General features: G+C 37.4%; 1 protein-coding gene and 1 pseudogene across 2 annotated transcripts in view; both read right to left on the bottom strand.

The window, feature by feature from the left end:
* PAPOLG (poly(A) polymerase gamma) overlaps window positions 1-11,619 on the bottom strand; it is a 32,439-nt gene extending 20,820 nt beyond the window's left edge. The window contains exons 1-6 of one of the 2 annotated variants that reach the window (XM_064494467.1): window positions 11,362-11,619; window positions 9,236-9,397; window positions 7,696-7,747; window positions 3,214-3,295; window positions 2,915-3,024; window positions 1,830-1,883 (exon numbers count right to left, since the gene is read on the bottom strand). In XM_064494467.1, the coding sequence (XP_064350537.1) occupies window positions 1,830-1,883; window positions 2,915-3,024; window positions 3,214-3,295; window positions 7,696-7,747; window positions 9,236-9,397; window positions 11,362-11,378 (477 nt within the window). In that variant the 5' untranslated portion in view covers window positions 11,379-11,619. Of the gene's footprint in view, window positions 1-1,829; window positions 1,884-2,914; window positions 3,025-3,213; window positions 3,296-7,680; window positions 7,748-9,235; window positions 9,398-11,361 lie in introns of both variants that reach the window. The other variant, XM_010989758.3, reaches the window with a different exon arrangement.
* On the bottom strand, window positions 6,047-6,164 carry LOC116157551 (5S ribosomal RNA; annotated as a pseudogene).
* Window positions 11,620-12,393: the final 774 nt, after the last annotated feature.

Here is a 12,393-nt window from a genome sequence, read left to right on the forward strand (position 1 = left end):
AAAAATATTACTTTTTCTCCTTCTAGTCCATTTTCCCCTTCCCACCTCAAAAAAATGTAAAAAGTTCTAATTATTAGTTTGGACATTTTACCAAAACTTCCAAAGGCCTATGCAGGCAGTATCACATTGGAAAATCACTGCAAAGTTTTGGGAGAATAATTTTTAAATTAAGGGAAAGCATTTTAATTTTAGCATATATGCCAAGCATTAAAAAAAAAATCGAAACCTTATGAGTGAACTTCTAGATAAAAATGGCAGATCCAACACATTTACATTCACTCCCTCTTGAAACCCCACTAAAATACCAGCAAAATTTCATTTTGTTTTTTGTTTAGTTTTATTTTGTTTTTAAAGGTGTAACTCACTAGATCAAAGAGAACAGGAGACAACAGAAAAAACTATGAAAGCTGGGAAGCAGATGGACAGGTGGCAACTGACTCAGCAGATCTAAGAAAGCAGAGATAAAAAAATTGTGTATCTAGGAAATAAGGACAGGAGGCTGTAAATAAATTTATAAATAAAAAGGAATATTTACAGAATAAAAAAGTGTTCTGAGAAATTAAAAATATGATGGCAGAAATGAAAAACTAGAGAAAGTTTTTAGAAGATGAGAAAACCCCAAAAAGCAGAACAAAAATATGAAGATGTGGTTCTAAGTGGGAAGGAAGAAATTAAAAAAAAAAAAAGAGGCAGTTCTGGGGGTCTAACATACAAATATTAGGAATTCCAGAAAGAGGAGAGAAAACAAAGGCAGAAAACAATAGAATTCAATACAATTTCCAAGAACTGAGGGACAGGAGTTTTCAAACTGAAAGAACTACTAAGTACCTTAGCATATTGGGTTGAACAGACACATACCAAAACAAAAAGTATATTACTATGAATTTTCCAACTATGAAGACTCGGAAGGGAAAAAAAAAGATTACATAAGTGGCCAAAAAGACAAAACAGGTCAAATACAAAGGAGGAGGAATCAAGCTGGCATCATACTCCTCAATAGAGCACAGAAGCTAGAAGACAATGAAGTAATTAAGGCCTTCAAAATTCTGAGAAACATTATTTCCCACCTAGAACTCTACACTCAGCCAAACTATCAATTTGGTGTGAGAACAGAATAAAGACAGTTTTAAGCATGCAAGATCTCAAAAATATGTGCTCTTTTTCAGGGAGCTGGTACATAAGCACCATTAAAGTGAGAGTAAGTCAAGAAGGAAAAGAAGCAAAAGGAAATCCCAGGATGAGTGAAGAAAGATGTTAAAATGACAGCTGTGTTATCAGTCATGGAGAACAATCTGTGGATTGGAACAGGTGAGAAGAATCAGTGAGATATTTTTTCAAGAGGATAATGACAGAACATCTGAGAACATCTCTAATGGAGATTTAGACAACTAAGAGAGACTTAGTTTGAATTAGTCGTAAGTGTAAAAATCAAGCAAATAAAACACAGAATAATTAACTTCCAAGAAAACAAAAGCCACACAGCAAAGAATGTTAACCTAGTACACTTTGTGCTCAGTTTTGAACATTATTTTTATAAGACCACAATAATATAAACACTGAATACCACTCCAATCAGAACTACAATATAATTATTTTAGGAGACTATAGGAATGAGAAGGATATGTATAAAACTGTTGGGGGTAGGGATGGAGGTTGGTTCATTTTCCATGGTGAGGAAGGACTCACCATTACTAGACTATTTGATTCCTTAAAATATGTGCCTATGTAAGTCTGATTTAAAAAAAAAAAAAAGACAAAAACACAAAGGGAAAAAACCCATATATGTTAAATAGTTCAACTGTAAAGTCAGAAAAATATTTAACACTTACTTCAATTCCATCAAATTCAAATTTTATAACAGGCACAAAGGCATCTTCTACAGCCTACAAAAGAAGAAAACAATTGTAACAAATAAGGTGTAATCCTTTCTCTATCCTTCCCAAATACCAATGTGAATTCTTAAATTTTCTTGGTTTCTCATTCTGAGTAAGCAAGTACTTATACTACGTGATTGTGTTATTTAAGATACACAAAATGCCCATGACAGTAGTTATCAAATTATTTTCCTCCTAAAAATATTCAGTAGAAACCGGCAGGCAGAACTGCTATCATCTGGGTGTTTACTATTCGATGAGGTTAAATTGAAAACTGATTATTTACAAAGAGCACTAGTGTTAGAAATTAAAATATAATCAGATCTCACGACTAATCCACAAAAAACCCCACAAAAAACAACATAGTTTGGATTTAGTAGAAATGTTTCCCTGCATCTTCCTTAATTCCCCAACTGAACAAATTCTTAACCTTCTTCATTCCCAGACACCCAAGTAACACAGATCCTTTGACCCTCACCTTATCCAAGCACTAGAGACTGCATTAAAACCACCTGTTTGTTTAGTCCCCTCAATTCCTCTCTCCTATAAACTATGCCTTGTTCACTACTGTATTTATGGGACTAAGAGGCCAGTATCTGATGAATCACTGGTGCTGAAATCTTACTTGCTGATGAATGGCTAGATATACACTTATAGTTATACCAATTGAATCTTATACATAATAGCAGCCACCATTTAATATGCATCAACCATTTTTCAGATATTATAGTAAACAATTTATGTAAATTAGCTCATCAATCCTCAAAAAAACTTTATAAGAAAGTTAACACCAGATCTCCATTTGATAGCTATGGAAACTGAGACTCAGACAGAATAGGTAACATGACCACAATCGTTGAGCTAATATGTGGTAGACTCTAGATTCAACCCAGGCCTGTGAAACTAAAAAGCCCATGTTCTTAATTGTTGTCCATTAACAAGACAGCAATTTCTTAAGAAATATGTCAATCATCATAAGCCCTAGCTTTTACAGTTATTTACTGACGAATTAAAAATATTAAATGCCAGAAGATACTTACTCTTAAGTTTCTAATGCCATCTTGATGTTTCAATTTTTCAAAAAAAGACTGAAAAAAATCAGATCTCTCCACATGTCTTGGAGCTACACAAAGTGCATCAATGTCAGCTCCTGCAAATCAAAGTATTTCTTATCAAAAAGAGTACATTAAGTATGTTTTTGTATACACAAACATATGTATAGAAGAAAGTGTGTAAGATGAGTACAGGAAAATGTTAAACACTGATTAGCTCTGAGTAGTGAGATAGTAAGAGTTTACTATTGAAAGTTCTTATCAGTAAAACATAGAAAAGTAGTTACCTTTGGTGTGTACTCCAAGTCTGTAGGAGCCAAAAGTGAAAATTTTTCCACCAACAGTAGCCACAACAGAAGGTGGGAGATTCTAAAATGAAACAAAAAATTTAAAAAGGCATTCAATGGTTCAAATTATTTAGCATTACATTTGCTTAAATACTATAACAAAAGTTGGCAAGGATGTGAAAAAAAGGGAACCCTTGTACACTGTTGGTGGGAATGTACATTGGCGCAGCCACTGTAGAAAACAGTATGAAGGTTCTCTAAAAAACTAAAAATAGAACTACCATATCCAGCAATTCCACTTCTGGGTATATATCCAAAGAAAACAAAAATACTAATTTGAAAAGACATATGCACCCTAATGTTCATAGCAGTATTATTAGAATAGCCGGGATATGGAAGCAACCTAAGTGTCCATCAACAGATGACTAGATAAATATGTAGTGTACATGTGTACACGTACACACACAGGAATATTATTCAGCCGTAAAAAAAAGAATGAAAACTTGCCATTTGCAACCACATGGATGGACTTGGATGGTATTATGCTTAGTGAAATCAAAGATAAATATTGTATGGTATCACATGTGAAATCTAAAAAGTAAAACTAGTAAATAAAACAAAAAAGAAATAGACTCAGATATAGAGAACAAACTAGTAGCTACTAGTTGGAAGAGGGAAGGGGGGAGGTACATGATAGGAATAGGGGATTAAGAGGTATAAACTACATATAATAAGTAAGCCACAAGGATATATTGTACAGCACAGGGAATATAGTCGGTATTTTATAATAACTGTAACTGGGGTATAACCTTTGAAAATTGTGAATTACTATGTTGTACACCTAAAACTTACATAATATTGTAAATGAACTATACCCCAGTTTAAAAAAAAATTGCCTAAATGCTGATAGATACTACATTTATCAACTTTGGAGAGCTTTTTTGATTCCAACTTAAGTAATGAAGGTATTCCCAGAGGAAAGACAAAACAAATTTGTGTCCAGTATACATGCACACATTTTTATATTAAGAAAAACATTTTTTATCCCTTAACCCTACTTGTCCCCTCCAACTGCCTGTCTTTGGCTCAATCACTCTTAATCGTCACCAAGCAACTCTTAACTACCAAAGTAATGCGCTTTCAACTCTCTATAGTTATCATACTCTTGACTAATACCATCTCCCCTTTACTTTCTGTGACAGATATACTTAATTTCTTGATTCTAGCTCTGTAATATTTCTCCAAGAAAGTGGGGTCATTCCTGACATGATCTCCTTGTAAGAGCTAATCTAACAACTTCAATTAACATCTTTCTGGTTGTACCAGAATTACAATGCTACTTTTCACTTCTCTCTAGCGCCAATTCTAACCACTCATCGGATGTTTTTCATTCAGATTTTCTGATCCACTTCAATGTCCATGCCTGAAACCTAGCAAAATTCTTCCTATGATAAACCAGGTATCCCTCCTAACTTCTCTATTTCTGGTCTTCATTTCCTTATTGCCCATACCTATAAGTCATTATTATTCTTCCTGGCTTACCAATTCTTAGTTCCCTCATATATCACTTCCTCCCCACCCAGCCCCATTCTGGGCTATTTAATAGTATCAGAAACTATCTTCTTGCCCTTAATCTTTACTTTCTTATTCCATTTTTCACAAAATTCACTGGCTCATGTTCTTAAATTATTCTATTACACAAGTCTTCTGTTCAAAACCTGCCAATGCATTCTTCTCTGACTACTGATCCTTGCAGCCTAAGAACTTCCACGCTGTTATGGATCTTTCCTGCCTTGTCTCCTGGTCATCCTTTCTGGAACTCCAACTGCCAGCGTGTTACATAACCTGGTCTCTTTCCCATTGCATTTGCCACTTCCCCTGTCTCAAATACATGTCGTCGTCTCTGGGTATCTCAATACTGTTTTTCAAAGTTCACTTTAAGTTCCACATCCCTCATGAAGCCTTCTTTGATTATCTACCCCATTATAACAAGCTCTTTTCCCCACTGTGCACCTCTACTGTTATTATATTTAACCTCTTTACGCTATATTTATTGACTTTTTTCCCCCTGTAGGTCCCATCTCTTCAACTATATTTAAATTCCTTGAAAGTGAGAACTATATTTACTACTTCTCTTACCTCCCCAAAATGCCCAGTCCAAGTTCCAAAGAATAGTATCTGCTAATTAACTTCAATAAAAGTATCTGCATAACAGGATATATTTGTTACTTCCTGTTTAATGGATATTAATGTTTCAATAGTAACACAAATAATTTTATAGCTAGAAAAGTTAGTAAAATTACTGATGACTAACATGAATCAAAAGGATAGAGCAGCCCCTTTAGTTTTACCTTTGTACTTTGAAAAGTATGATTCCTGCATGATTTATGAAAAAGTGATAAACTGAATCACAGTAAAATATCTTCACCACAAACCATAGTATTTAACTGAAATGATCTGATTTGGAGTTCTAGATTATTTAGTTTAAATATTCCAACTATGTGTAGAATATTAAAATGATCTTTGATCTAACTCAAATCCTTCAGATATTTTCCAAACTAAAATATATATAAATGAAAGGGAATTGTAATGATATAGAAAATAATCAATCACCTTACCTATGGAAAGGAAGACATTAAAACCAGTTAAAAAATTTAAAAATAAGTAGGTATTTCATTTTCTTTGCTTAAAAAAAAGGCCAAATAGTAGTAAAGTCTCAAAATTTTTAACAATGGTTTTATGCCTAAAAATTAAAGCTACTGGTTTTTGCAAATTAAAGCAGTGATGTGAATAAAATGAGGGAAAAGCAATTTCCTTCTTTTTTTTTTTTTAAAGCCTACAGCAACCAGTATTCCTAGCAGTCTCCTATCCAAGTACTAACCAGGCCCGACGCTGCTTAGCTTCCGAGATCAGATGAGATTGGGGGCGTTAAGGGTGGCATGGCCATAGATAGGAAAAAGCAATTTAAAAATAATTAAAAACAAAAAAACGTTTGACCTTGGAACAGATTCTACTGGATTTTTCTTTTAGGTGTAAAGAAACCACACAGTAAAATTAGGTGCATCTCTCAATAAAGTCATCTAGCCTCTCTTGTGAATACTAACACTTAATGTCTCTTGACGCATCTCAGAATGTACAACCACAACAGCTGACATAAAGATCACACAAGAAATCATAAAGCTTGTTACTCTGATTTTAAAATAATTCTAGCAAGTTGAGTATCTGGTTTGCATACCCATAGTAATTATGGGCTGATAATAGAGAGAGATAACAGGTTCCCCAACACTTAATTTAATGCCTCAGCTCTGTCCTGAGGTTGTGCAGGTGAGTTAAGCCAGGTCTTTTTCACCTGCTCAGAATTCCTAACTGAAAACCTCAACTACTGATAAACCTGCTGTGAGCTCAGAAACAAGCCAGATAGCCGTTTGGCAGCAAAAGTAAATAGCCTAAAGACCATTATTTAAACTCAATAACTATAGACTCAGCAATCTCTCATAACCTTATTCAGAGCCCACTGTTCAAAAGAACCAATTTTATACACGTATCATAGGTACAGAAAGAAGTGATAAAAGTTGTAAAAGAAAGAATGCTAACAGGTGTTTATCTGATTTCTAAATCCATGCAGATTAATGGCTAGGAAAGGATTTTACAGAGAGACACACTACTGCTGTTAGACATTAACTTTCAGCTGATTGTTGTTAAGGGAGAGATGGGAAAACTGAAAAAACAAACAAAAAATTTTAAATACAACAGAGTGGGCCACTCAGTGAAGGGGCAAACAGTATTACCCAGTTGAACATGCCCTACCTCATTTTACTACAGCCAGTAAAATAATATTCATAGTCATGACTCCCAAACAAAAATTCGATTATGTTCAAAATACTCTAAGGAAGCAAGAAAATGTAATCAATTTCAGAAGAAAAACAGTTAAGCTACCAGAGGGGGGGAAGTTGCATAATTACAGATTAGGGTTTGTCAACTCCTGTATCTCAAGGGCCAGGCAGGTATACAAATGAGGAAAGTGTACACATAATAAATATAGAAACTGATTGATAAATGACAGATGCTGTGTCAGAGAGAGCAGGGAGCAGTGGGGACCATGAAGCACTGGAGGGGAGGAGCCAATTCCATTCAGGCTTCTTCTTGCCTTGCACAAAGGCCCAGTGCTGCCAGACCTGGTATTTCACAAGAAGTCTGAAATCTGGCTTTTAAAGTAAAATCAATATTTAAATTTTGGTGTACCACATGCGAGTCAAGTGAGATATTTATGTGGAACTGTAGCTAAACAGTGCTACCTCTGGGGTAAATGCTCATTCATTTAGAACTCAACTGTCTAGACCAATTCATTTCCAAGTACACAAAGGAGCCATGTTTTAATGTATCTCAGATTATTCTCAACTCCTACACCTTACTATAAGACTAATGACCAAGACATAATGAAACTATGAATTCAATTTAGAGTCTTACCTTACTCTCACTGACCTCAGAAATCCATTCTTTTACTAAATTGTTCAGTTTACCAAGAACAACCAGCCTATAATAAAAAAAAAAGTTTCAGATTAAAACAAAAAAAGCCTACCAAAACCAAACAGTATTTTAAAAAGTAATTAAACATATAGGCAGTACCTTTGTGTTGGTGCTAGAGTAAAAGCATATTATATATGTGCTGATGCTATCAAATCTGTTGATACATGGCACATCTCTTTGGCATTATTAGGTTCCTAAGAGTTCCAAAGAGATGATAAATGTGATGATAATATTTTGGTCTTAGAGCTATTTTCAGAAATCAAAAAGCCTTATAAAAAAATCAAAATTACCTTCAATAAGGCTGCAGAGACCAAATGAACTGTCAACTTTCTTGGCCTTACTATGGAATGACAATTCAGTGTGGTAATAATAGAGGTTAGCATTCTCTCATTGACAGTTAAGTTTTCGGATAATAAACATGGGCAAATAATTTACTGGATAATTATTAAAAATTCACTTACAAAAACCAACTCGATATTAAAACAAACTTGCAATCAATGGCAATATCCAAATTCAGATTTAAGAAAAAAAAAAAAAAAAAAAAAAGGAAAAAGGGTTCAGGTATCTTAAAGATAACATACAAAAAATTGAATTCCTGACCTGTCCAAACTTGCTTCTCCCTCAGCCTTCCCCAGGTAATGGAATTCCACCCTTTGAGATGCTGAGACCAAAAATCTTGGCATCATCCTTGACCCTTCTCACTTCTCCTCTCACATTCCACAGTCATTAAACAACCCTACCTTTAAAATATATCAAGAATTCTATCACTTATTACCTCCACTGCCACCCTCCTATTTCTGGCCACCATCATTTCTTCCTTGGGTTATTATAATAGCCTCCTAACTAGTTTCTCTGCTTTTGCCTTTCACCTCTTTTCAGACTATTCTCAACAAAGCAGACAGAGTGACTGTGTTAAACATGAGTAAATCATGTCAATCTTCTGCTCAAAACATTAACAGCTTCCCATCTCACTCAGAGTAAAAGCCAAAACCTTTATAATGGCTTTCAAGGTCCTAAGCGACCTTTCCCTCCAAGCTCCTTCTGATCTCATATTCTTTAAGCCCACATTCCCCTTCTTATCCACTCTGCTTCACATAAGCGGAGGCTACCTTGTTGTGCATTTCTTAAATAAACAACGTACACTCCCACCTCAAGCCTTCTGCTTAGAATGCTCTTCCCTCAAACCCTCAGAGCTCCTCCCTCACCTTCAAGATGTCCCTCAAATGTCAATGAGGCCTTCCCTGACAACCTCCACTCCCAACTTCATTTTTCTCAGTAGCACTCATTATGTGTAACACTATTTATTTTACTTATTCGGCCAATTGTTAGTCTCCTGCTCTAACCTCCAACTAAAATATAAGCTCCAGGAGGGCCAAGTTTTCTCTCTGTCATTTTTGTATCCCTAGGCAGGGACATCGTTGGTACTTATATATGTTTATTGAATTAATGATTAAATAATGTACTATAAAATATTTTGCATTTTTAAATGACATACCTATGGTTCAATTCTTCCTCATCTTCAAATACTCCAAATGGTTTCATGGCATCAATTAATTTCTGTGTGTATATATGATCTATTTCTTTAGGACATGCCAAGCTAATTGGAGAAGTGATTCCATAATGCTTTTGTTGACGCTGGCTGTCCAGCATGGTGTTTCTGTTCAAGAAAAATGAAATAGCATAAAAAATTTAAAGCATATACTGATATATCAAACCTCTCAATCCACTCATTAATTTAGCTACCTTAAAAGTTTACTCTGTGCTAATAGTTGGGGCCCCCACTATTTTTTAACAGAAAAAAGGATATTTTGTGCTTGTGTTGATGAAGGGCTATTCATACTGCCTCAAGCTTTCATGGTTAGGATGTCTTTTCAAGCCAAAAGCTGCCTGTGTTGGCATCAGGACAACTGTGCCAACACCACTCAGCTAAAATGCAAAGAGCTTGAATGGGAGCTGGTCCAGGGCCACCTCCACTACACCCTGCAGACTTAAGTCAAGTACCTTCTACATACAATCTCTGAAAAGCAGCTAGCCACTTGAAAGAAAGCTCTAAGTAAAAATAACGGTTCCCCCCCCCCCCACTCAGGAAAGAAACAAAAACATCCCATTAGAAGGTCCTTGTGAAATATTCCAGATTTAAAAAAAATCACAACTAGATTTGTCCCTAAGAAACCTACATTAACATCCTTTACTTGAATCAGAGTTTACAGTTCTAATACTTTGTGATTCTAGTTATTTGTTTTCTTCACTTAAGCCTGACATCAACTATGATCTTAGGTCCCACTTTCTTATCTCTATGCTGAAAAAGCTGGCTCTCAAGGTCCTTACTAGCAGTTCCAAATTCATGGTTTTGAACCTCCCTCATCTAGACAGGAAAACAAAAGCAAGCAATAGAATCCCACATTCCCTTCAATTCATCAATTTCACTTATAGGTAAACACCCTAGAGAAATTCTTGGGTGTACAAAGAGACATGGTACAAGAATATTCACTGCCACACTGTAACATTAAAAACTTAGAGATAATCTAAAATAATTAGTAACAGGAAAAGGACTAAATCAGGGTGTATCCCTGCAGTGGAATACAACACAGTTGTTAATATGAATTAGAGCTGAAAATATTATCATGGACAAATCTCAAAGGCACTATGTTACACTAGAGTTGCTCAATGACAGGTGTGATACTAGTTACATAAAGCTTAAAAACAAGTAAAACAATGTCAGTTATTATGGACACATACATATGTAGTAATAGCATTAAAAAACCCCACACAGCAATAAACATCAAATTCACAACTGTGGTGAACTCTGGGGAGGGAGGTGAATGGGACCAGAGAAGGAGGTAGGAAGATCCTTCAGATGTATTGGGTATGCTTCGTTTCTTTTAAATAAAGATATGTATGTACACAACACATACACACGGAACGTTATGCTTTGGGAGAGAAGGATGATGGGTACACAAATGATGCTTATGTTATTCTCTGCATTTTTCTGTATGTTTAAATTATTTCTTAATAAGCCAAAATGTCAGAAGCTACCACACAATCTTGCCAAGCACGGACACCGTTTCTGACTTATCCAAGTGTGAGCAGGAGGTATAGACAGGCAGATTGTGGATAGGTGGGGAGGCCGGGAGGGGTGAAAAGACCAGTCTTTACTGAAGAGAAACCCGTGGGCTGGGATAGGTCATTCACTCCTGAAGACCTGGAGACAGCCGGTCAGGAAGGGAGGAGGGGGAGGTAGGGGGATGGTATTTACGCCAATGCAGACAGGAGCAGAGACCGGCTCAGAGTGTGCTGGGGGCAGGAGAGTGACCGACAATTTCTCCCCACGGTCACACGCGCCTCTCTCCCACCGCAACCTCGTCTGGGGGCGTCCTCGGAAGTGGGACAGCCGCGGGTAGAAGAGACTCCCGGAGTCCGCGAGTCTGTGCAGGGGTGGCCAGGTGAGCCGCCAGTTGTAGGGGAGGTGCCCTTGCGGACCGGCCGGGAGCGGGAAAGAAGACTACCCGGGAGAGCTCTGGGCAGAGTGCGAGGGGCAGGGAACCGAAACGGGGTCCCGGGCCGACCACCCCAGCCCACAAGGTTTCGCTTCGCCCCCAACCGCCGCCCCCCACCACTTACGCAGACATCTCTTTCATCGCTTCCTGCGTCTCCCTCAGCGGCGAGTGTATTTCGCTCTGGAGTCCTGTTCTTGCTCTTCCCTTCCCCTCCTATCCACTTTCCTCCGCTCGCTTGTAGCTCGCTTGCTCGCTCACTTCCTCACTTCCTACGACCGAGGCATACAACCAAGTAGTGAAAACACCACAAAACCGGCTCTATTTATGACAATACAGCGCGGCCGACGCCAATATGGCGCCGCTTCCCAGCCTGCCCCTCGCCCGCCGCGGCCCCGCCTCTGGAGGCCTGGACCCGCCCTCGACCACGCCCCCTCCCCTTCGGGTCCCGGGAGGCTCCGGTGGCTCCGCCCACAGGGGCGCTCGAACGAGTTCGGGTTGCAAACGCAGGTCCGAAGGAGCGTTTGGTCCCCTCTTAAGCCGGTGGGGCTGTCATTCCAAGTTTACCGCTTGGAAGATGATTTGAAACACGTTTTTTGTCTTATGGGAGCCTATATATATATTTTAAAAACCTCACAACTTTGCCTAGCAAATATTATAACTCTGCCATTATACCACTTTAATTTAATCTTAGCTGTGTGTAATCTAATCAGGCCTGAGAAGGTCACACCCTGGAACGTGTGACTTTAATTACCCCGGAGAAAAGCAAGCTTGTAAATTGGAGGCTAACTGTTGACTTCATCTAACTATAACTGTACCTCGCCCTGATTCAGGACATTGTAGCAGTTAAGCGAGAGAGGTTGAAAGGAAGGCTAGCAGTTTTCAAGAAGAGGATAAACACAAGGCTGAGTCAAAACTGCACAGTTTCAAATGATGGAGATCATGTTCGATGTCAGTATTAGGAGGAAAACAAAAATGACAAATTTAAAAATGTTAAAGGGTAAAAATAATTTAAAACGCTAATTCATTACAAAGAAAAGAATGTCAAGAAGCTGCTTTTTCTTGGAATGTGACTCAGCATCACAGTAGAGATTATAGAATCATTCATTCAAAAATATTTACTGAAAACCTAATCTGTGCCAAGCACTGTGTATGTCCA

Source organism: Camelus dromedarius, chromosome 15 (assembly GCF_036321535.1).
Source record: "Camelus dromedarius isolate mCamDro1 chromosome 15, mCamDro1.pat, whole genome shotgun sequence".
Lineage (NCBI taxonomy): Eukaryota > Metazoa > Chordata > Mammalia > Artiodactyla > Camelidae > Camelus > Camelus dromedarius.